The sequence below is a fragment of the Erythrolamprus reginae genome, chromosome 10 (assembly GCF_031021105.1).
Source record: "Erythrolamprus reginae isolate rEryReg1 chromosome 10, rEryReg1.hap1, whole genome shotgun sequence".
Lineage (NCBI taxonomy): Eukaryota > Metazoa > Chordata > Lepidosauria > Squamata > Dipsadidae > Erythrolamprus > Erythrolamprus reginae.
The window spans coordinates 49,818,760-49,843,064 of NC_091959.1; the positions used below are offsets into that span (position 1 = coordinate 49,818,760).

The 24,305-nt window shown below is 52.6% G+C and overlaps 2 protein-coding genes across 6 annotated transcripts in view; one reads left to right on the forward strand and one right to left on the reverse strand.

Annotated features, from left to right (window-relative positions):
* Nucleotides 1–1,199: 1,199 nt before the first annotated feature.
* Nucleotides 1,200–5,368, reverse strand: MMAB (metabolism of cobalamin associated B). The gene is made up of 9 exons (XM_070763350.1): nucleotides 5,186–5,368; nucleotides 4,613–4,677; nucleotides 4,382–4,475; nucleotides 3,983–4,040; nucleotides 3,777–3,849; nucleotides 3,339–3,436; nucleotides 3,091–3,155; nucleotides 2,743–2,802; nucleotides 1,200–2,348 (listed from the first exon to the last, which is right to left on the reverse strand). The coding sequence occupies exons 1-9, from the start codon at nucleotides 5,311–5,313 to the stop codon at nucleotides 2,255–2,257; spliced, it is 735 nt and encodes a 244-aa protein (XP_070619451.1). The 5' UTR covers nucleotides 5,314–5,368; the 3' UTR covers nucleotides 1,200–2,254.
* Nucleotides 5,369–5,436: 68 nt separating this feature from the next.
* LOC139173485 (mevalonate kinase-like) overlaps nucleotides 5,437–24,305 on the forward strand; it is a 65,563-nt gene continuing 46,694 nt past the window's right edge. Inside the window, exons 1-11 of one of the 5 annotated variants that reach the window (XM_070763365.1) lie at nucleotides 5,437–5,528; nucleotides 5,681–5,765; nucleotides 7,176–7,323; nucleotides 7,792–7,939; nucleotides 8,737–8,892; nucleotides 10,067–10,170; nucleotides 10,427–10,472; nucleotides 13,082–13,172; nucleotides 14,011–14,127; nucleotides 14,276–14,429; nucleotides 15,465–16,295. In XM_070763365.1, coding sequence (XP_070619466.1) covers nucleotides 5,688–5,765; nucleotides 7,176–7,323; nucleotides 7,792–7,939; nucleotides 8,737–8,892; nucleotides 10,067–10,170; nucleotides 10,427–10,472; nucleotides 13,082–13,172; nucleotides 14,011–14,127; nucleotides 14,276–14,429; nucleotides 15,465–15,616 — 1,194 coding nt within the window. In that variant the 5' untranslated portion in view covers nucleotides 5,437–5,528; nucleotides 5,681–5,687 and the 3' untranslated portion in view covers nucleotides 15,617–16,295. Of the gene's footprint in view, nucleotides 5,529–5,585; nucleotides 5,766–7,175; nucleotides 7,324–7,791; nucleotides 7,940–8,736; nucleotides 8,893–10,066; nucleotides 10,171–10,426; nucleotides 10,473–13,081; nucleotides 13,173–14,010; nucleotides 14,128–14,275; nucleotides 14,430–15,464; nucleotides 16,296–24,305 lie in introns of those variants that run through there. The other 4 variants (XM_070763368.1, XM_070763366.1, XM_070763367.1 and 1 more) reach the window with 4 other exon arrangements.

Consider the following 24,305-nt stretch of genomic DNA (forward strand, 5'->3'; position numbering starts at 1 on the left):
CAGGAGGCCCCTCGTGTTAAGAGCCCCCCCTCCCCCCATTGCTGCCCTCGTGTCTCTTCCTCTGCGTTGCTCAGACCTTCCCGTCTGCCCTGGTCAGACTTCCCAACTGTCCCAGGCTCTGCTGAATCCGAGGCTGCTCAGGGAGGGTGGGAGGTTTGAGCCAGCAGCGGCCAGAAAACCTTGTTCCTCACTGAACCTGCAAGGCGGCCCTTGACCTCTTGACCCAAAACTGTTCAGCCGAGTTTCGTTCTCCTGAACTGCTGGCCAAACTGGTTTGGCTTTGGATGGACTTTTCTCCCAAGGCGCCCAGGCCCTCCCCAACAAAGAACAGGACTGGGACCCACCGGTCAGCTGCGTGACCAAGACCCAGGGCAAGGTGACTCCGGTGTGAACCATGAAAGGCTGCCTGGAGTGCCCAGAGAGTCCTTGGAGGGGCCCCTCCTGCGGGATGGCCTGGCACAAAAGTGGACTCAGGCTGAGGAGGGGGAAGTGACCGGTGGGGTCTTTCGGCCCCGAGAGTGAGGCAGAGGGGAGGGGGACCCTGCTGGACAGCCCAGGGTGGTCCTGTGTCACTTCTCTCGGGGACTTTGTTCTTTTGACATTGAGTTTGACCGCTTGTGGAAGGAAGCACTGATCGCAGGTGGGGGGCTCCTGAAGTTGGCAACTTTAATTAAGACCCCCAGAATTTCCCAGCCATTATGCTGCGCTTGTCAACGTTGGAGAGCCCTGACCTAGGCGGAAGTGGACGTTGGCACCCACTGTCTGGCCCTGGGGCCAATTGTTCTGTCCCCCTCTTGGAGTCTCCCAAACCCCACGGCATGAGTTCTGTGGGTCTGGTCTTCCTCAGAAGTGTGTGTGCACACACATGGGTGTTGAGATTTTGAACAGACACAAGAGGCTGGTCAAGGAAGGCTGCCCCGCGTTTGTCCACCTTTTAATCTGTCCGTGGGAAAATTCCTTTCGCTCCTAGTCCACCGTATATTGAGTGGCGGTTTCCCATAGGGCTCTGCAGCTCAGCGTGTCCAGGACCCGATTGGGAGCCTGTTCCCAGGTAGCCGCACTGCTTGTGCGCGAGTGTGTTTGTTTTAGGAAGACCGAGTACAATACAAGGCTCAAACGTTGTCACCATTTTGCACAAATGTTGTGAAATATGAAGAGAGAAGAGTTGGTTTGTAACAAACTAAAAACAGTGCAAGGTATTTTGAAAATGTTGGTTTTTTTATTTAAATCCAGATCTTTTTAATTTTTAGAACATAGCTGCTGCCTTGAAATACCCCCCCTCCCCTCAATTAAGGGCTGGGCCCAGACAGCTTCACAAGCACCAAGCTGTTCTGGGTGTTAGTTCACCCAGTTTCCTTCCTGGTTTTCCACTGGGGACTTTGGAGGGGTTGACCTGTGGCCCCCACTACAAGCCTCGCAAAGAGCTGTTTCAAATTGCCCCCTTGGAGGAGGGTTCAGCCCCCCCTTTGGGGGTGCTTGCCCTCCCTCCCACTGGGATGCAGGAGTGGCTTGCAGCAGCACATGGCTTCCCACAACCTTCAGTGCGCAAACTCGGGCTTTGCAATAATGAACAGGCCCCTCCCTCCTGCATTGCGCTGCCACTCAGGTATGGGTGCTGGAGGGTCCTTCTGCAGGAGCCACGGAAGCCCCCTTCTCCCCCCCCCTGCATGCCTCTTTTCCCAGGAGACTTTGGGCAGAGGAAATCAATAAATTATTTTGCTCTTTGATCACTTAGTATTATTATTATTAGCTATGGCACATTCTTCCCACTGGAAATTCAGGAAATAAAGTTGAAAATTTTGTTGAGAATGTGGTCTTTTAAAAACAACAACAACAACACCCCCCCCCCCCCCGGCAGGTCTGGGAGAAAAGAGAAGCCAGCGAAAGAGCTTAACTGGCCAGGCTGGATTCTGGGACATTTGCCAAAAGTGTCCGTCTTTCAAAAGCTGCACTTTTCAAGATTGTTGACGAGACATATCCAGATCCCTTTTTGTCTTGCTCGAAGGAAATTGGCAGGCAGCACTGGGCATCACTGAAGCCAGCAGGGCTGGACCGAGGCTAAATTCCCTCCAAGAAAGCGGCCACGGCATCTTCAGGCATCTCAGTTGTTCCTCTGAGTTCACAATTCACCAGCCGGACTCCCCACAAAGCAGTCGGGAATCTGAACTTCCGTGGGTTCCTACTGGCACTTCAGATTTCACGCTCCATTTTTGCCTTCTACTAGTTGTCCGTTGCACCTCGTGCCTTCGTGGGTTCAGTCTCGGGGCTGCGTCCTTCGGTAGATTTGCTCCACCTTCCCTTCCTGCTTTGCAGCAAACCGGGCCAAGACAAACAGAAAGTCACTCAGCCTGGACATGGGGGAGAAAAGGGTCAGCCTGGTGACAGCAGGACGGGAGAGAGAGACCCCAGCCAGAGATGGGGGTGGCACCTGGGCAGAGGGGAGAGGATGGACAGGCCCGACCTCCAATTCCCACATGCAGAAAAAGCCCATGGTTGTACAGAGACAAGAATCCCCACTTCTGCCCCAATATCCCCCTTGAAGCACTTTGAACCACAGGCCTAGTGTAAAGTAGCACCGAGCCTTTTCGGTCTCTTTCTGGCAGTGTCGCAATGTTTTCTGTGCCTCTCCAGCAATGTCCCGTTGCCTGCCTGGCGCAGGGCAGAAAGCCAAATTGCTCTTCCCTGTGGTTGGACCACAGCTACAGCCTGCAACATTTGTCTGCTGATTTAAACCCAACTTACCTGTTTAAATACTTGGCCACATTTGCATCGGCTTCTCCTAGTTTCACCAAAGGAACCACACTGTGGAGGCACAAGGAGACAGGGGCCCAAATGCCACGATGCCACAAAGCAACTGAAGTTCACAAAAAGAAAACCATCCTGGCCAAGGATCAGCGTTGCCACAACTCTGTGCCTGCCCTCCCTCGAGCCCAGGGGTCTAATTTGTGACAGCCACCATTTGGGTAATGGCTTCCTCCTGTCTCCCACGGCTCTATCAACTCTAAAAGCCACCAATCCAGCCGGGGTCCCCTGCAGCACCTTCTAGGGGAGCATTTATTCCCAAACCCGCCTCCGGGCCCCGTCCCTTACCGCCTCTCGGCTCTGCGACACACAGCTCTGGAGAGGTGGAGCGCAGTGCTGCTCTTCCCACCAGACTGGAATGACAACAAAGACAAGACAAGATTCGCTGGGTCCTATGATTTAGGGGCCCTCTCAAAGAAGACCCCTCTGGCTGCCTTTTTGAACACATCCTACATTGTGATCCTGGCAGGAAAAAACACTTGGGTTTCTATCCTGACTCCAGGCACAAAACACAGAAGGGCACATCAAGAACCTACTGGCAAGATGAAGGAGGTGAGCGGTGGGAGCTGATCTGAGTATTTGTCTATCCAGCTTTCCAACTCCAGCACGGGCTCCTCACTGAAGGATGTTCGCTCTGAAGAGGAGGAGGAGGAGGAAGAGGAGGAAGGCCAGTCACACAAGGTGGGCCTGGAGCAAAGTCTGGTCAAAGCCTCAAGCTCCTTGGAACCTGCCCAGAATGCTTCTCCCTCTCCCAGGTTAGAACATGGATCTGCCCAGAATGACTGCAGAGTCTCAAATCCGACAGCAGGCTCCCCTCACTTGGGGACCCTTCGAATTACAACCAGGAAAAGCAGGTGGTCAATGCAGTTGGTGAAACAGCCATGGGAGAAATTGGGCTTTCAACTCTTGGCAGACAAAGCAGCTTGTTTGAAAAGCATGTTCCTTGCCAAGCTTCTCAGAGAAGTCCTACTTACTCAGGTGAGACTCCCTGGCGGAAGAGATGGGCGTTGCCACATTAGAGCTGGCGTCTTGCAGCATGCACTGGACCTGCGGTGAGGAAGCCAAGACATGTTTGGGGTACAGAAGGGTGGTGTCACCTGCAAGGGAGCTTATGCGCCTCTCAAAGTCAGGAGCAACAGCTTGGCCCAGATAGAAAGGATGGTTCCAACATATTTCTCACCTTGTGGAGTTCTTCCACAAACGTGTGGCCACTTTCACTGCCAAATTCAGCACTTAAGCTGCAGTGGAAAAGAACAGACTGAGTCGCCAGATGTGACCCCCCCACCCCGCCTCTACTACTATGCAGCCACTATTAAGGCAGTCTGAAATCTATGAAAGTGTCACATTTTTTCCTCAACCTCTACAGAGTGGGTGTGTAGCAAGAACGCTGCCATTACTTTTAGATGTTAAAATTACTTTGCAAGATTTGTGTTTCCAATTCAAAGCGAACTTTTACCTCCCCCTGGCCAAGGGGCAAAGGCCCAATTCCTGACAGGCAGCCAGCAACACTTAATGGGAATAGGAGGCGGCGGCACTGAAATATCTTGGCATAAAAGCTCAAAGTCAATCGTGCAATTACCCTAGAGCCGAACTCAGTTCGTCCAGGCTTCCCAAAGCCTCGAAGATCTGGTCATCCTTGGCTCGCCTCTCCCCGGTGAAGGTGCTTGAGAAGCCTTGAAACCCAACAAGAGACAGAAAATGGGGACTTGGTCAGCGAAGGAGGAGGCCCAACTTCATTTATTCAATTTGATTCAACCCCGACGGGACCCAGCACTCTAGGGCCAGTCCTGATGCCTTCCGGAGGGGCTACCTTGGTCTCCCGTCCTGGTGTAGATCTTGGGGGCTCCGGGGCTTTTCCTGGGCTTGGAATCTGGCCTGCAAAGGAGCAAAGAGGAGCCGCCTGAAGGCAAAACCCCAGGGCCACCTCTGTCTCCCGCAAACCCCTCTGCCCCCTCCCGCCCAGAGGTGGGCTCGCCCTCGTGCCTCTGAGTGCAGGTGCTAGCGGAGTCCAGTGCAATTATGCTACCACACCTGGGCAGGTAGAAAAATCGCATGCGGACATGCAGAAGCGCCACGGAGGTGTTAGCAGACACGCAGGTGCTAGCCGAGTCCAGTGCAATTCTCCTGCTGCATCTGGGCAGGAAGCAAAATTCTGCTGCTGCACCTGGGCAGGTAGCAAAATCATGCACGGTTTTGCTACCTGTCCAGGTGCAGCAGCAGAATTGCACTGGACTCGGCTAGCCCTCAAAGCCACGGGGGCGAGCCCAGGCCACCGTTGCTCCTTAGGACGTCCACTCTGCTCCCGCGCCAAGGACATCCCCCCCCCCCCCCCCCCGTGCATTCGGCAGCCTCCCGCCGCGTCCCCCCTGCACGTGCTCCTCACCCGGGCGGGTCGGCCCCCGGTTCCTTGCAAGAGGCCCGGCTCCTCTTCGCCCCGCCGCGGGCAGCCCCGGCCGCCACTCGCGCCAGGAGGAAACGCCCGCCCCGCCAGCCCGCCCCGCCAGCCGCCATGCCCAGGGACGCAGACGAAGCGCAAACCCAACAGGCTTGGCCCTTCCCGGCAGCCGTCGCAGGTGTTTCCCTCCCTCGGCTCCCGATTGGGCGCGACCCTGCGGGAAGCGGCCAATCGCGGGAAGGGAAGTCGGTGTCCGCGTCGCCTGATTAGGCGGAGCGCCGGCCACGCCCCCTCGGAATGTTCGGCTCACTTGGAGCGGCGGCTGAGGCAGGTGAGGGTCTCTCCCGGCGGCCCAGCATGCATTGCGCGAAAAGTTCTCCCCAGGGGGCAAAGGTCGAGGGTCGGGTCGGGGACGCAGGCGGGGGAGGCGGGCAGCTTTGCCCCCCTCGGACGGGCGGACGGACGGGTCGTTTCTGCCGACAGGGCGGCGATGTGGAAGCGGCAGCTGGTGCTCTCGGCCCCAGGGAAGGTGATCCTGCACGGCGAGCATGCGGTGGTGCACGGAAAGGTAGGCCGCGCTCGCCCCCCCCCCCGAGGACCCCCCCCCAAGGGCGGAGGGGTTCCTGAGAAGAGCCCGGATGGATGGGCCGAAGCCCCTCGAGTCCCGCCTTCTGTGGCCCCAGTGCCCCCCCCCCCAATTGTCCAGGGGGACCTGGAGCAGAAAGAGGAGGCAAAGACCCCCCCCTTTCCCTTCACCCCCCAAACAATAGGACACAAGGGAACCCCGCCTGCCTCCACCTGCATGGAGGGGGCACGTGGACCTCCCTTTCGAAAAGGGAGGGGGGGTGGGAGGAACACTTGGACACCTGTTTCAATCACCACCTATGATACACTTGGCATCCCTGAATCTGTCTCATCCTGCCTTGAAGCTCTCCAGGCTGACAGCTGTCACGACCTCTTCTGGAAGGGAACCCCATCAACCAAGGACCCTCTGGGGGAAGAAATATCTCCCTTTATTTGTCCTCACTTTCTCACCTGTGAGCTTTAGGGAGGGCCCCCTCATCCTAGTATTGTGTGATAGAGAAAATAATTTTTCTCTATCCACCTTTTCTATCCCATGTATGATTTTATACCCTTCGATCAAGTCACCCCTTAAACACCGTCTTTCAAGGCTGAAGAGACCAAGGCCTTGCAACCTGGTTTCATAAGGGAGGGGCTCCATTTCTTTGATCATCCCTGTTGCCCTTTTTTGCACTTTTTCCACTTCCCTTATATGCTTCTTGAGGTGCAGTGACCAGAACTGTACACAGGACTCCAAGTGTGGTCTCATTATCGATTTGTACAGAGGCAATAGAACACTTGCCCACCTATTTTCAATTCCCTTCATAATCGTGCCAAGCATGGAATTTCCTTTTTTTACAAGTCTTCGGAGAGGGGCAGCATACAAATCTAATAAATTATTATTATTATTATTATTATTATTATTATTATTATTATTAGGTCAATACAACACAGCAAACGAGATCACTATGCTGGATTTCGTATTTCCTCACCAGTCGGGCGCTTCCCCAGCACCTAGGACTGCGTGATGTAGCGACGAATTATGTTTGCCGATCCCAGTAAAGTGGCTTTTTGCAATTGACAGGTGGAGATTTTGTCAATTCCGATGGTTTTCAAATGTCCGCTGAGATCCTTTGGTACTGCGCCCAGCGTGCCAAGTACCACTAATAATAATAATTATTATTATTATTATTACTGCTGCTGTGCACTGGGTTGACACCTTCATTGAGCTGTCCACCAAAACCCCAAGATCCCTTTCATGGGTTGTCTCAGAAAGCTTGATTTTATGCCCTTTGGGAGGGAGGGGGGCCATTTCCTTCCTTTCCAGCCCTTGATTTTTATCAGTGTCAATCCATCCCCAAATGGTCCCCAAGGCTTCCACCCTCTGATGCTTTCCTCGGATACCTTTGGGATACAGGTGGCTCTGGCAACGGCACTGAACCTGCGGACTTTCCTCCGGATGACGCCGCGACAGGACGGGAAAATCTCCCTGCAGCTGCCGAATCTGGGGACCCAACTAAGCTGGGAAGCAGCGGAGCTCCAGCCCCTGCTAGCCACCTTCTCAGGTAGGCACAAGGCGCCTTTGGGGAATTCCTCCTGACCCCCAAGGAGCCCCTCTGAGGCTGGGCACATGGGCCTGTTGCGCCCCCAAAAGCAACAACAGGCAGCCTCTCATCCTCGTCTTCTCATTCTACGATGCTTCGCTCTCTTTGCAGGGCTCCAAAAACCAGCTTGATCTTAAAGCTTTTGGTTGGTGGCCTCAGAGGACCCTGCAAGGGGTGAGGTTTCCCGAAACCCCCTTTGAGAGTGTGTTCACTATTTCATAAGCACACCTGATAGTCTTTACCTGGCAATCAGGCCGTGTGCTTTCAAAACAGCATCCCTCAAATTCCGCCTCTGGTCTGGGACTTGCTGCTGGTGTCATCCTGATGTACCTGGAATGGTTAGAACGTGTTGTCCAAAGACATTGAAGGAATGGGTATTGCCTCCCCTTCTGGGCCTGGAAGACGATGCCTCTTGCTGTCTCTCCTCAGTTGAATGGCCTGAAGCGCAGCCGCCCAGCGCCGAACAAGTGGAGAAGCTGAAAGAGTTTGCGGGGGGCGACAGTGGACACGAAGCGGCCCAGGGTGTAGCTGCAGCAGCCTTCCTTTATCTGTACCTATCTGTGGCGTCCGAATGCGGGTAAGACGGTGGGTCTCACCTTTGCCTTGTGGCTCCTTCGCTCCGGGCAGACAGGGTTGCTTAAACCTCTCTTCCCAACCTCCACAGGAAGGATCTGGAGGCATGGGTGGGGAGTGTGGGGCTTCCCTGCCCTCCTCCGGGAATGTCGGGAGGGTTTGGCGAATGTGCAGGTGACGGTTCATACGGATCCTAAAGAACGTGCAGTGCAAGATACATTAGGAGGACCCGGATTGTGGGGGCAATAGGCTGATTCTCTGTTAAAAAGTGCTGTTGCTAACATGTTGTAAGCCGCCCTGAGTCTAAGGAGAAGGGCGGCATAAAAATTGAACAAATAAATAAAATAAATAAATAAATTAGACTGAAAGAATGGGATACAGCCAAGTTTAAGTTTAAGTTTAATCAGATTTGTATGCCGCCCCTCTCCGCAGACTCAAAGATTGACAGTGGAAGACAACAGAGGAGAAATAGATGTTTTTACTGTTACCTGAATTTAAAATCAGGAGTGTGGGATAATTACTTGCACAAAATAACTCTTTCGTGAGCCATGAAATAAAATCAGGGTGTAGATTAAAAATCAGGAAACGAGGAGATGGCAACATATGACACCACTCGCTTGTTTCTGAGGCCCAAATCTAGAAAAAAAACCAGAGGAGAAAGACCGGTTCTGTGCTCTTACTCGTTCTGTAAGCCTGTTGGGACTCGTCGTGAAAGCAAAGACTCTTAAATTCTGCTCAGCGTGAGGAAAGGAAGGAGTAGAATTGCAAAACTTTAATGCTCGCAGTGTTCTTATCTTTCAGGGTTCTGCCCACCGTTGACATCTTGGTCTGGTCTGAGCTGCCCCCTGGCGCTGGGTTAGGGTCCAGTGCAGCGTATTCGGTCTGCCTGGCAGGGGCTTTGCTCTCTGGATGTGGCATCATCGGCTACCCTCTGCAGGAGGGCCAGGAAGCAGCTAGGTGAGTCTACGGAGAGGGGCGGCATACAAATCTGATAGATAGATAGATAGATAGATAGATGTTCTGTCTGGGTTTTCCCAGACCTCCACACCCACTGAAAAAACAGCCAGACACTCTGGTAAAATCCAAAAGTATTTTATAGCAGGAAAAAATAAGCACAAAGGAAAACCTGTCTTCACAGCAGACAGGTTACAATACGTTACAACAGGGTCCTGATGTCCAGTCAATTTCACAAGCTTCTTGCTGGCACACCCCCCCAAGGTTTCAATAGTCCAAGGCACAAACCAGGATTGTAGCCACCAAAGTTCACAGACAGGTCTCACGAATCTCCAAGATAAAACTCCACAAGCCAGGAAGGGTGGGGCCGCCTTTTATCCTTTCCCAAGCACCACACCCAAACCCAGCTGTGACCTCTAATGCTGGAAATACCTAGCCAATTGAGTTCGTCTCTGATTAGCTCTCCTTTGTCGCATATCTATGATGTCATGAGCATCTTCCCCCAGGGAATCCAGGCTGCTTGCTGGGGAGAGCTCCCCCTGGTGGAACTCTGGCTGTCCTTCTTTTCAGCCTGGGATTCCGCTTCCTCGTCAGTCTGCACCTCCTGGTCCTCAGCCTCTCCCTCTGAGCTGGAAGCCGACAGCAAATCAGCCATTCCCGGAGGGGTCCCAGGCTGAACCACAACAGATAGATAGATAGATAGATAGATAGATAGATAGATAGATAGATAGATAGATAGATAGATAGATAGATAGATAGATAGGAAAGAAAGAGAAATAAAGAAAGAGAAATAAAGAAAGAGAAATAAAGAAAGAGAAATAAAGAAAGAGAAATAAAGAAAGAGAAAGGAAGGAAGGAAGGAAGAAAGAAAAGAAAGAGAAAGGAAGGAAGAGAAAGAAAGAAAGAGAAAGGAAGAAAGAGAAAGGAAGAAAGAAAAAGAGAAAGGAAGGAAAGAAAGAAAGAAAGAAAGAGGGGTTAGGAAATTGTTTCCACCTGTCCAGGCCATGTGTTATGGCAGCTTTCAATCATCTTAAAGGCCCTTGTCACTCAGAGATAAGGTTGCACTTCTAGGGGCCCAGGTGCATTTTGGTTTAAAGGACCAGAAGCAGCTGGTCAAAGGGGGACAAGAGGTCTGCTGAGAGGGTGATCTCAACCGAGGCCTCTCCTGCTCTTCCAGGTGGACCAAGGAGGAGCTGGACGTGATCAACCGGTTGGCCTTCCGAGGAGAGCAAGTGATCCATGGGAATCCTTCCGGAGTGGACAACGCTGTGAGCACCTGGGGTTGGTCTCTTCTGTCCTTCTTCTGCATTTCCGAAGGGGCTCAGGTGCAGCAGGGGGAGGTGTTGCCCCCCCCCCCTCTTAGGCACCGAACTGAGCTGTCACATTCAATGCTCCAGGCCCCCCTGCTCTGGGCTTGTGGCAAAGGGGGAGACGGGTGTTTCCCTCTTGCGAGATGAAACCAAGCAATTCCGCCGAGTGTGGGAAGGCGAAACATCTGGGGAGCAATTTTCCTTTCCTTCTTTTCCGAATGTTTTAGGTGGAGCCTTGCGCTATGTTTCAGGAAAAATCTCTGCGTTGAAAAGGTGAGGGTCGCTTGAGCTTCAACATTTAGGTACTTTTGACGAGACTTGGTGGCTTTATAAAATCTTTTTTTTTTTAATTGAGTGGTACTTTTAGTAGGATCGCAGCTGTTGGTGTTTCCTTCATGAAAAGATAGTTTTCTTCTTCAACGTCCAGCATGTTAAAAAGATTTGATTTTTTTTTTTAAAAAGGGAGAAGCCTCGATAGGCTGATTCAGTAACAGCGCTAGGGATGTGGGAGGGGTGGGAGGGAGAGATTGGCACCGCGGCACATTCTCTGTGCAGGGCCCGAGATCGACTGCACAAGGAGAGAGCCAGCCTTCCCTTCCCCGGATTGGCACATGTGGCTCACTTGCGGGAGTGGGGTTGTGGTAGACAATTACGGAAGAGAATTCCACGGTTGGTATTTCACGGCAAGAATCCAGACATGGCTCTGGTTATAAATGGGACTTTTCTGGGTTCACACAGCAGTGGTTTGGGATTTATTTCTCAGAGGCTAGCTGGTTCGCTGACAGACAGATACCAACAGTGGAATTCACTTCCGTAATTATATCCCTATCGCTGTTACTGACCCAGAGTCTTCTTCTGGAAGGACAGCCCCAGCATCCCAGCCCCAGAAGGTCTCAAGCATAAAACTTACCAGGAAAGACTTCATGAACTCAATCTGTAGAGTCTGGAGGACAGAAGGAAAAGGGGGGACAGGATCGAAACATTTGAATATGTGAAAGGGTTAAATAAGGTCCAGGAGGGAAGTGTTTTTAATAGGAAAGTGAACCCAAAAACAAGGGGACACAATCTGAAGTTAGTTGGGGGAAAGATCAGAAGCAACATGAGAAAATATTATTTTACTGAAAGAGTAGTAGATCCTTGGAACAAACTTCCAGCAGAAGTGGTGGATAAATCCACAGTAACTGAATGTAAACATGCCTGGGATAAACATAGATCCATTGTAAGATAAAATACAGAAAATAGTATAAGGGCAGACTAGATGGACCATGAGGTCTTTTTCTGCCATCAGACTTCTATGTTTCTATCCTTCCTAGAGGTGGGTTCCTGCTGGTTCTATAGAACCAGTAGCAGGAATTCCCCCCCACACACACACTAGACAAACCGGCAGTGACCCAAGGCCTGCCATGCCCCCAAACTCGCTCAGACCCACCCTTAACCCTTCCACTGACCCCCCTCTGGGCCTGAGGTCTCCCACTGCGCAGGCAGCCTCCATTAAGCGAGCATCCCATTAGAGAGTGTGCGTGCTAAGCGTTGCCAGGGCTTGGGAAACGAGATTGCCAGTGAAGGCTCAGCCTCCCCCCCATCCCCCCCCCCGGCACCTTCCGCCAGCCTGGCTTAATCGGACTTCATTAGAATCTTTCGCAGGGCGTGAAATTGCTCTATTAGCAGCTAATGTTAGACACCACTTATTCTGTTGGCGGTTATTAGAAAACAAAGTTATTTGGGCTTTGCAGAATGTGGGCCTTGGTTGGGTCGGGCCGAGAGCGCTTGCTACACGCTGCCGGGCTAATTCTAACCAAACCGTGGCTCTAATTGGTGATTAAGCTTAGCGAGCGAAGGGCCCTTCCTGGTAGCCACTGGCTGTGCGGCCTTTGCGGGAGTGGAAGTGGAGGCGGCGGGATGCTTCAGTCCCCCTGGGGAGGGAGGGAGGGGGCCGGGGGGCTTTTTCCTGCTGGGAGAATTTCGCTTTTCCTGCTGTAGAGATTCTTGTGGACAAAAGGGGGGAGGACAGCGAAGGGCTACCAAAATTTTTACCACCCCACTGGAGATGTGGGTTATGCATTTTCTTTCAACATCTTTCAGTGCAGATTGGGGGCTCTGGGGTGGAGCTCCATTTTCGCTACCCCACTGCGTCCCCTCCCTGCCCCGTCCAGGCAGCAGCCCACCCCTGGGTGAGGAAGTGAAATCTCCCCCCCCCCTCCCAGGCTGTCAACTTCCAGGTCCTTAGGGGGGAAATAAAACATAGAAACATAGAAGACGGCAGAAAAAGACCCTCTGGTCCATCTCGTCTGCCCTGATACTATTTCCTATATCTTATCTTAGGATGGATCGATGTTTATCCCAGGCAGGTTTAAATTCAGTTACTGTGGGTTTATCTACCACGTCTGCTGGAAGTTTGTTCCAAGGATCTACGACTCTTTCAGTCAAATAATATTTTCTCATGTTGCTTCTGATCTTTCCCCCAACTAACCTCAGATTGTGTCCCCTTGTTCTTGTGTTCACTTTCCTGTTAAAAACACTTCCCTCCTGGACCCTATTTAACCCTTTCACACATTTAAATGTTTCGATCGTGTCCCCCCTTTCCCTTCTGTCCTCCAGACTCTACAGATGGAGTTCATGAAGTCTTTCCTCATACGTTTTATGCTAAAGACCTTCCACCGTTTTTGTAGCCCGTCTTTGGACCCGTTCAATTTTGTCAATATCTTTTGTAGGTGAGGTCTCCAGAACTGGACACAGCATTATTCCAAATGGGGTCTCACCAGCGCTCTATATAAGGGGGAAAAGCCCCCCCTTCCTCCTTAGGCTGTGTGTGAGGGCGCCCGCATTCTTAGCTGTTGCATAGCAATTCCCAGACGGTCAACTGGATTTCTTTTTCTTCTCAGCGTGCCCTCTTTACGGATCTTACTGACCAACACTAAGGTTCCACGCAGCACCAAGATCCTGGTTGCTGGGGTTAAAGCCAGACTCCTGAAGGTATTTCTCCCTCCGGTTCCTCTCTGCGGCCTTTGTGACTGTTCAGAATTTATAGTTGGTGATATGTCGGAATACATTAAGGTTTGGAGAGAAAGAGGGGCTGTATAAGGAGCATAGGCATGTATAAATAATAATAAGCGCGTATAAATTCACGAGGGCCCCTTTCTGGCTAACTATACTGCTCAAAAAAAAATAAAGGGAACCCTTAAACAACAGAATATGACTCCAAGTCAATCAAACCTCTGTGAAATCAAACTGTCCACTTAGGAAGCAACACTGGCCTTCTCCGGGTCCCATTAACTAAACAATGTCGGTTGGCGGGCCCCAGGGGAAGAGCCTTCTCTGTGGCAGCTCCGACTCTCTGGAACCAGCTCCTTCCAGAGATTAGAACTGCCCCCACCCTCCTTGCCTTTCATAAACTCCTTAAAACCCACCTTTGTTGTCAGGCATGGGGGAATTGAGATATCTCCCCCGGGCCTATACAATTTATGTATGGTATGTTTGTAGGTATGTCTGCTTAAAAATTGGGTTTTTTAAATATTTTAAATTGTAAATTATTAGATTTGTCATGAACTGTTTTATCGTGTTGTGAGCCGTCCTGAGTCTACGGAGAGGGGCGGCATACAAATCTAATAAATAAATAAATAAAATCCATTTCACCTGCTGTTGTGCACAACTTTGTACAGAACAAATTATTCAATGAGAATATTTCATTCATTGAGATCTAGGATGTGTTATTGAAGGGTTCCCTTTATTTTTTTGAGCAGTGTATTTATTTTTTTAAAAGTAAACATTATAACCATGCCAAGAGAGCTTAAATAATTTTTTCCTCCTGCAGTTTCCAGCTGTCATGGAGCCGATGCTGACTGCTATAGATGCAATTTCTGGGGAATGCGAAGGTGTTCTTGAGGCAATGGCCGAAGACCCATCTCAGGAACACTACTGCAGGCTGGAGGTAAGCCCCCTTTTCTTGACTCCTTCCTTTGTGCCATGAGGACTAGGATCCTGCTTTCAAAATAGAAAAACGAGCTTGGGCTTTTTTGGCACCTTCCCTGCTTCTCCACGTTTCTCCTCCCATGGGTGTCGCTGCTTTTCCCCCTCAGGACTTGGTGGACATCAACCAGCACCTCCTCAATGGCATCGGGGTCGGCCACGCCCAGCTGGACCGCGTCTGCCAGGTCACTTCCTCCCACGGGCTGCATAGCAAACTGACCGGGGCTGGAGGGGGCGGGTGCGCCATCACTTTGCTTCGACCAGGTGAGTCTTTGCTGGCTGGCTTTTGCCTTCCTTTGCGCAGGTGTCACTCTTGCTCTTGAAATCTCTGTGGGTTGCGGGTCCGTTGAGTTCACAGTCCAGTGTGTAAGGGAAAGGGCCCTACAGGTGTGTTATAATATACAGTTGTTGGGTGCATATTGGCTTTCTTTTCTTTTTTCCCCATAAACTTTATTAATTTTCAATAAAAAGACATACAAACTCACAAACATTTAAACACATAGTTGGGATTACAATTCCCCCTCTCTTCTTGAAGTCAGTTTTTAATACAGAAAAAAGGATAAAATCTTAAATCTTTAAGTCAAACTAACATTCTAATTGAAAATAATTTTGTTTACATATTCTAATAAACATAAGGTTCAATTGATAAAAAAGAAAAACCAACAACAATGGAAACAGCAAGAAATATCAATAACATTTGATTATATTCATACGGTTTTCATGACCTTATTTTCACCTTTATTCTTATCTATCCATGTATAAACTTTATCCCAAGTGATATAAAAGTCAGATTCTTCTCGATCATTCAGCCTTCTTGTCATCAGATCCATCTCTGCACAGTCCAGAATTTTTTTAACTGCATCCTCTTTTGGGGGGATATTTTCCCCTTTCCAATTTTGTGCATAAACTATCCTGGCGGCTGTTAAAATATAGACAACCATGTTGGCTTTCAGTTGGATGTTTAAAGCGGTGACGCTCCGCCCTGGCAACTTTAAGGCCTGTGGACTCCAATTCCCAGAATTCTCCAGCCGGAGTAGCTGGCAGAGGAATTGTGGGAGTTGAAGCCCAGGTCTTAAAGTGGTCAAGGCTGAGAAAGACCTCTGGGGGATTTGCCTTAAGGGCCAGGAGCAGGGGCCGTTCTTAGACTCTGCCTCGTTGTGACCCCACGTTCCTGCCTTTCTCCATCCGGCATTCGTGGCTCTTATGCCGCTTGGGGCACCAGCTTGGGGGGTGGGGGCAGCTTTGTACCCACACCTGAACATTTTCGGTGCCTAACTGGGCAGCACCGTCTCGTGGCAGGAACGACGTCTTCGGCGGTGGAAGGCGCCATCCGAGAACTGACCCGCTGTGGGTTCGAGTGCTGGGAGACGGCCATCGGGGCCCCTGGGGTGAGCGCCCACTCCCTGTCGTGCCTGAAAGCGGACGTGCAGAAGGCCTTGACGGGCAGGTGATGGTGGCCGCGAAGAGCCCGCCTCCCTCGGCCTGGGACCTGCCCTGACACCCACTGGACATCCAGGCAACTCCCAAGCCGGCCCGTTGGGACTCGGTCAGTCCGTTTGGGAAGGGCGCAGGTCCCTCCAGCAGGAGTGGGGGCTGCTGAAGCACCTGGGGGGGGCAGGGGCAGGTATCTGGGATCTCCCTATCCACTCTCCTACCATTGACGTGGCTCTACTGCTAACAAGGGGAGGGGGGTCTTTGGGTACACGAGTATGAATCCCTGCACCTTTTCCACACTGCCAGGTTGCGGTCCCTCAAATTGCCAGGTATCTCCTGGACTCAGTGGCTTCCCCGAAATGCCCACCCCCCTTGTCCCTCCCCACCCCCCAGCAATTGACACTGCCTGGCAAGCTTGCTCTGGGGGTCGGAGCTATTAGCGGCCTAATTTTTAATGCTTCCTGGGGAATATTGCAGGCATGGCTTCCCTGCATTCCCTGGCCTGTGCGGGGTGGGGGGCAGGCAGGTTCCCTCCTTCATGAGGGGCTGAGGGGCTTAAAGGGAGTGAAATCTTAGCACTTCTGAATGCCCGTGTAACCTCTGGTCGGTTGTATTGGCTGTATTCACCAACTCAAGCTTTCCCTGGTGTTGCGAGCGACCCCGTCTGCAGGCTTCTGAATAAAGGCTGGGGTCAAAGACGGCTCTTCTGGCTCTCTGTCCTGGGCTGAGGGGGGGGTCTTCCCAGCAACAGCCACTGCTGGGGTCTGGTGGGGGTGGGAGGGGGCGCAGGCTCTTGGCCTGAACTGGCAGCTGGTTTGAGCCAGGTTTTTCAGTGGGCGCAGGCACTTTTCTGACCAGCAGAGGGCAGCACAGACCCACCCATGGAGGGGATGTGGCTTAAAGGGTCTCAGGATCTTGCAAAAGTGGGCTGGGGTCTCCCCTCCCTCAAGCAGAGACTGCTCCCCCACTGCCTGGGAGGGGGGGCCTTGGTTCTCTTGGGGCAGAGCAGGGGGAGCTGGGGGGGGCTTCTGATCAGGGATAGAGCAGGTCCCTTGTGGGGAGGGGGCTGACTTATTTGAGCAAACACACACACACACACACACACCAGAGGTGGGTTCAGACTGGTTCACCTCAACCAGTAGCAATCCACTGGTGACATCACAATGACATCACAGAATCAGTTGGGTTGGTGCTGGTCCATGGATACCACCATCGGGGGGGGGGGGGTTTCCGGTTTTATTTTTCTTTTGAGCATGGGCAGAAGCCGAGTTTCCGGTACTGCGCCAAGAGGCCATTGTATTTTTGGCTTTTTTCGTGGGGGGGGGGGGAAGAGCACAGGAGGAAGCGAAGCAGCAGTGAAGTAAGTGGGAGGGGGCAGGGGGGGGCGAGGCTACCAAGACCTGGAGAACCCGAGTGAAACCGCTGGAGAGGGGATCCTGGAGAGGGGACAGAGTTCCACAGTTGGAATCGGTGGGTCTTCCAAGATCCGGGTTGGCACTCCGGGGCCACCACGCTCCTGGCTCTGTCCCTGGGCTGCTTTCATCCCCATGAAGGGGGAGGGTGGCCAGGCAATTACACCAAAACGTTGTTGACAACTTTTCCAAACATTTGCTCAGCTCTGTGTAAAGATTTTCAGCCACGTGCCAATAAAAAGCATCAAAATTGTACCCAAAAAATGAAAGTGGCAACACAGAGACTGTGGCCCTGAATCATTGAGCAACAGGCTGGTAACCGGAGCTCTCTGGAAGGCTCTCTCTCTTTTACACAACCCCCGAAACCATGCTCCACTGCCAAGAGGGCGGGAAGGGGGCAAGCGGTCTCCCCCCACCTGCAGAATCGGGATGGACGGGGGGGGGGAGAAGCCCATCGGAGGGGTGGGGGCTTTAAGTGGGAGACAGCCCAGCCCAACCGGGGGGGCTCCTCCTCTGTTCCTGGTCCTCCTGGCCCTTCCTGGGGGTCCACAACGCCCTGCCTGCCCTGTTCACCCCAGGGGGGGGCTTCTGCCTTCCCCCAGAGTGGCAGGTGTGGGAGACCCCAGCTGGGAGGGGCAGATGGTTTTATGCTGAAGGTCAGCAGGGGCTGCTTTGAATGGTTGGGGCCGATAAGAGGGGGGCAAAGGGGTCAGGAGAGAAAATGCCAAAGCAGGAACTGAAAGGAAGCGCCCCCCTCTCTCTCTGAGATCGGAGGGGGGGCTGGGGGAGGTTGTGTGGCTCAAAGCCCCCCCCCCCCCAAGGCATTGCATCAGGGCGCATGTTGTGGGTTTGATCTCCACTTGTTAATCCTGCCTTTGGGGGCAAGAACGTGGCCCCATCAGTGGGAAGCCATGTGGGAGTTGACACTTTGCGCCAAGCCATAATTGCCCGACTCTGTGCACAGACTTAAGCCATGGTTTACATTCCGCCGTGGCTGCTTTACCTTTAGGTCGACCCTCTAAGCCAAAGCCCCCCCGGCCATTGAGGGCTTAGCCTTAGAGAAGGGGTCAGGATGTCCCCCTGTGGAAATGGGTCACACGCACACAAACACACAACACACTTCTAGAGCCCTCCAAGTGGGCCTGGTTCCCAGGGTGGAAGGACCGGCAACTCTTTAACAGTGTGACATAGTGGTCAGAGCCGAGTTGATGAAGATCCGATCTAGGAGAAGGTGCCCTGTCCTGTGAGCCTTAAGACTCATTTATGTGGCCGGGCTCAGGACAATTAGACCTCGACCCCCTGGCTGACCAATGTCACGCATGGTCGATGTCTGAGTGGGTACGATTGATTTTGAACATAATTGGGGATTTTAGATTAATTTATCTAGTTTTAATTCATTGGATTTGGCCATTGTATTTCATTGTTTCCTTTTATAGAATAGAATAGGATAGAATAGAATAGAGGATGGAATAGAATAGGATAGAATTCTTTATTGTGTGATTGGACACCCAGGGGATTTGTCTTTGGTGCAGATGCTCTCAGTGGACATAAAAGAAAAGACATGTCCATCAAGACTCATGTGGGGCAACACTTAATGATGGTCACAGGGGTCAAATGAGCAATGAAGAAACAGTATTAATAAAAATATTAGGCTATATGTCATATGTTGTGAGCCGCCCTGAGTTCTCAGAGGGGGGGCATATAAATCAAACAGACAAACAAAATAAATAAATAGCTAACTAACTTAACTGGGCAGGGTCCTAGGAGAGGACTTCCTACATGACCTCTCGCCATTTACTCCCTGGAGTATCCCAGAAGGCTCCTCCTCTCTTCTCCACGCCGGACATCTCCCTGGTCAAGAGCCAAGATCTGGACGAGGAGGAGGAAAAGCCGTATCGCAGGGTCCAGGTCTCTGCCCCTGACAGGGAGCCTTTCTTGGATGGAGGCCCACCCTCCACTCCAGATGGGCCACCAAGAGGACCCCAAAGCTCTCCGCAGGGGGAGGGAGTCAAGGGGCTTGGCTGTTGTCCGGCAGGGTCTGGCCGAGGGGTCTGGAATTAGCTGGGCCACCTTGTAGTTTCCGGTGAGCAGAATTATTAGGTGTCATTAAACAGCGAGGAGGCCGACCGTTGTTGAAGGGGTGGGAATGTCTTTTTGACCAAGGGGGGGGGTGTGCTTCAGAGAGACCCTCCCTCCTGAGTGGGAGGGGGTGAGACAGGGCAGGTGGGCCCGGGGCTTCCTTCCCCCAGCGTGGAAGGGCACCAGTGGCAGCCTGTTACTCCGTGATGGATTTAAGGCATGAATTGCCCCCCCCCAGAACCCCCCCCCCCCATGGCACCGTGAAGGTTTTGAAAGTTAAGTATTACTGTCGGCTTTGTTGTTGCCGAACTACGACAGACAAATTGAGAACTAGTTGTCAAAATGTCAGTGCACAACAAATCAACATTCAAAATGAGTCTCGGTGCAATGTGGTGTATAATTAAAAAAAAATCCTTTTTAGAAATTTCGGTGAGCATTGGCTTGGCTTTATATTTGTCTGTGTGATTAATAAAGGCAGCTAATTTTCAGACTTTAAAAACAGCTAGAAAATAGCTCCTAATTACATATTAGGCTCCAAACGGCCCCCGCTGAGCTCGGCTGGTATTGGTGGGCCAGGGATTTTGGCAGGGGCTTAATTGCATTCTGAGAGCTTCATCTAATTTTAGTTCAATGTAATGTAATCAGCAGCAGATGTCTTGAAATAAAATATGAATTATGAATACGAAGAAATTCCTTTAAATAATTCTTTAAAAAAAAATAATTTGCCATTGAGTTTCTCCAGAGCGGCAGAGAGGGCGGTCGGAAGAGGCTGGGGGCTCGGAAGTGGGGGTCAGTAATTATTGGGGGGGCTGGGGGTCTCAAGGTTGACTAGGAGGCACAGAGAGCAAAGCAGCAGCGCAGGCGGACAGATGTTTCCGGTGGGGGGAGCGTCCAGGGGAGATTAAATGTCGTGGTACCGCCGGGTCAGCTGGATTTCAAAACAGGTCAGATTTCCTTCAGCCAAGCAGGGTTGCTGAGTTCGCACTCCCTGACATCCCTCCATGGCTTTATTGAGTTTTCCAAGCAATTTGGGGGTCCTGCCCCTCCTGAGGGAGCCTCCCCCCCCCCCCTCCTGCAACACCCTGAGATCAGCTGAAATCTCAGCCTATATTGCATTTTTCTGCTGACGCCGTCAGGACACAACGTTTGCCTCGCTGGCCCTTTTTGTGCTGTCTCTGAAACCCAATCCCCCCCAGCCCACCCCCCTGGTGTGGTCTGGGGGACAGGAGGGGCATCGCGCTCCCAAGGGTCACACCATAAGGTTAAGGCAGCACTTTGCAAAAAGGGAGGAAGGGAAAGTCCCCGGGGGGTGCGTGATGCTCAGAGGTCCCCCAAAGAGTCCTTACAACTGACCCAGGGCCACACAGGCACCGAAGGGCTGCCAAAATCTCCACCACCCCACTGCGGGCGAGGCTGGTGCATTTTCTTTCAACACCCTTCAGTGCAAAGTGGGGGCTCTGGGGTGGGGCTCCATTTCCGCTGCCCCACTGCGTCCTCCCCCCGTCCGGCAGTAGCCCACCCCTGGATTTAATGGATGGGATTATGACTGCGTTCTAATTAACGGGTTTCTTTTAATACGGGGTTTTTTAGTTGTAGATTATATCCGACCTTTTTTTTATTGTTCTGTATCTATCTGTGTTTCTATTTTTCTATCCCTTGTGTGTCCAGTCACACTTGGCCAATAAAATTCTATTCTATTCTATTCTATTTATATTATTATTGTAAGCTGCCCTGAGTCTTTCAGGATTGGGTGGCATAGAAGTGGAATGAATGGAGGGAGGGAGGGAGGAGAGAAGGAAGGAGAGAAGGAAGGAAAGAAGGAATTACAAATGAGAAAAGGTACGTGAGATGTCCAGCCTATGTTGGTGGTATGGCTGCCCAGGTGGTGAGGAAACCGCTGTGCGTGTGTGTGTGTGTAACCCATCCGTGGGGCCAGGCTTCCCACTGGGCCCTCTCTGCTGCCCACCTGCCCGTCCGTCTGTCCCTCCTGGGGCACCGAGGATTCCGGGAGCCTCCCCCCCTGTCTCCGGCCGGGCTGTCCCCTTCCCTGCGTGAGGGTCGGCAGCCCCGCTCTTCCATTCGCGAAGGGAGTGACAGCTAAAATTCATTTGAAGATGAAGAAAGTGCCGGCTAATCCTTTCTGGGCGACATTGATAGACTAGTAGCCGGGGAAGAATTGCGCAGCCGTAATGAAATTAGGCTAAAACTACTGGTGGATAACCGATAATTGCCCTTGTCTGTCATCGGGAATCACGTCTCCCCAAATGCAGCCACACGAGGGGGGGGCGTGGAAGGCATGGTGCTGATTCGCCTTCTGCCGCCACCAGGAAGGCAGGGACTCCCCCCCCCACCCGTCCCTGGGCGCCTCAGGATCAGCCGTGGGCTCCTAGAAACACAGAAACCTAGAAGATTGTGGGCAGAAAAAGACCTGGTCTGTCTAGTCTGCCCTGGATCTATGTTTATCCCAGGCAGGTTTAAATTTAGTTCCTGTGTGGATTGACCAACCACGTCTGCTGGAGGTTTGTTCCAAGCATCTACTACTCTTTCAGTCAAATCATATTTTCTCACGTTGCCTTTGATCTTTCCCCCAACTGACCTCAGATTGTGGCCCCTTGTTCTTGTGGTCACTTTCCTATTAAAAACACTTCCCTCCTGAACCTTATTTAACCCTTTGCCATATTTAAATGTTTCGATCATGTCCCCCTTTGTCCCTTCTGTCCCCCAGACTGGACAGATGGAGTCCATGAAGTCCTTCCTGATCAGTTTGATGCTTAAGACCTTCCACCATCTTTGGACCCGTTCAGTTTTATCCATATCTCTTTTTGTAGGTGAGGTCTCCAGAACCGGGCACAGTATTATTCCCAGTGGGGTCTCACCAGCGCTTTACCCAGCGGGCTCCTCTCGCTTTTCAGCCACATGGACTGGATCCTTTGCTGACCCTTGGCTGATCCCCCTCAAAAGAGGAAGAGAGAGGGATCAGGTGGACCAAGAGGGGAGAGGCTGCCGGCCCCACAGGCTGGAGGAAGGGGCTCTGTGCTGCAAGGAGAGGAAGGTGGTCCTGGTCTCCTGGCTGGGGATGATGGGCCGGGAGTGCCAAGCTCTCCTCCTGAGAAAAGGGCCCTGCTTCTACACCTGTGCCCGGACCCCTCAGCCAGGATCTGACAGCAGAAGCAGCCCCGCAGGGGGTTCTGGGGACCGGGTTCCTTCTGGACTCCGAGGCTGCCACCCGGGGCAGCTTGACCCTCCAAACCTCCATAAATCCACCGGTGGCCCCACAGTCCTCGGGGGTCATCGGCAGCAGCCGGTTGCTGGGTGATTTATGGGGAGAGGCAGGTGAGGGAGCGCAGAGGACGGGCGGCCTGAGCGGGAGAGGGATGGTTTATGTGCCCCGGCCGGCGGCTGTGATTTACTGCGGACGGTGGGGGGATATTTCACTCCCTGTCGGGTGGATGAAGATGACTTGTGCTTGAAAATCGCCCGAGTCCACCCTGGATTGCACTTACGTGGCTCCACTCGGCTGAGCCCCTCGCTGGCCTGCCTGGCTCAGCAGCAGCGGAGGAAGAGGAAGAGGAGGAGGCCTCGGGAGGCTTTCGGTGCCCACCGGCCCCTTGTGACAACCGGCATGCATGGGGGGGGCTCTGGGGTCACAGCAGGAGGCAGCCTGGCGGCCCCTCCACCCCAGCGGATGGCTGAAGGGAGCCTCCAGCCTCAGAGGCAGCCGCCTGCTTTCCAGTTGGAGGGCCAGACCTCCTTTTGGGGAGGGAGGGGGGCAGGAAATTAACTTCCTCTGATCTGTAAAGGGGGGGAGAGCCTTTCATGGCTGGAACGGCTTCGTGGGCATCCTTCCTGGGACACACACACACACACACACACCCGTATCCGTTTGGCATACATCAGTGTGTTTTCATGGCCCTCCTTGCTGCAGGTAGCGTAGCTAAGTGGAAAATCCGGGTTGATTCCCTGAGGACTACGCTCTTCTTTCCCCCAAGTGCAGCGGGGTAGATCCCTGGCCCAACAGCCCACCCCGCAGGGAGGCTCTGGGTACAAGTTTGACCGCCTGCAAACTCAATGGGCAGGATGGGGAGGGAGGTCAAAGGCCAGGAGAGGCCTCCTCCTGCTCCTCCAAAAACCCTCTGGGGTGGGCTGTGCATTAGCAGCTCGGCTGGGACCGGCCTCCTGCTACCGGGAGCCCTTCCTGACCTGCTGCCCCTTCAGCTCTGAGAAAGCCCCACTCTATAGATGGAGTCCATGAAGTCTTTCCTGATACGTTTTATGCTTGAGACCTTCCACCATTCTTGTAGCCCGTCTTTGGACCCGTTCAATTTTATCCATCTCTTTTTGTAGGCGAGGTCTCCAGAACTGAGCACAGTATTACTCCAAATGGGGTCTCCCCAGCGCTCTATACAGGGGGGTCACCATCTCCCTCTTCCTGCTTGTTATACCTCTAGCTATGCAACTAAGCCTTCGACTCACTTTCCCTACCCCCTGACCGCATTGTTCACCCATTTGGAGACTGTCAGAAATCACTACCCCTGGCCTAAATCCTTCTCTTCTGGAGTTTTTGCTAACACACAACTGCCAATACAAGACTCAGATGGAGGATTCCTTTTCCTTCCGAAGTGCATGATGTTGGCAAAGCCCTCGGTTGCCGGCTAGCCTCTGTGGAGGGGCTTTGGCTGAGCCCCTAGCTGGGGAGCACTGGTCGATTGCAGCTGATTCAGACCATCTGTCTCCTCCCTCCCCTCCAAATCCAGGGCTGAGGCTGAGCCCATGACCGGCCAGGGTGGCTGGGAGCCTGGAGGGAGCCCAGCCGCCGGCGTGTGTGCTCGGAGAGATAAGGAGGCCTTGTCCGTATCTGCGCCTGACACCTCGGTCGCTGCTTCTCCAGACAAATGAGCAGCTGGGCGCCCCCACCGTAGGTCATCGCAAAGCCACCAGATTGGACTCTTCGCTCGCCCGCCCGTTTGTTTTCGTCTGCGTAAGCTGAGCTGATTAGCCGGAAGCTGCGTGGTGAGGGGCCTTGAAGTGCTGGCCAGCCGGGAGCCCTGGATCTGGGAGGGGGCTGCCTCCCCAGGACCACTGAAGGGCGGAGGGGTTGGGCAGAGCTACGTGGCCCATAACCTGTTGGGCAGAGAGAGTTTTGCGTACACAGAAGTTAAGCCACCAAGTAGCCACAATTAACCACTATACCTAATTGAAGTCTTGGATGAAACGC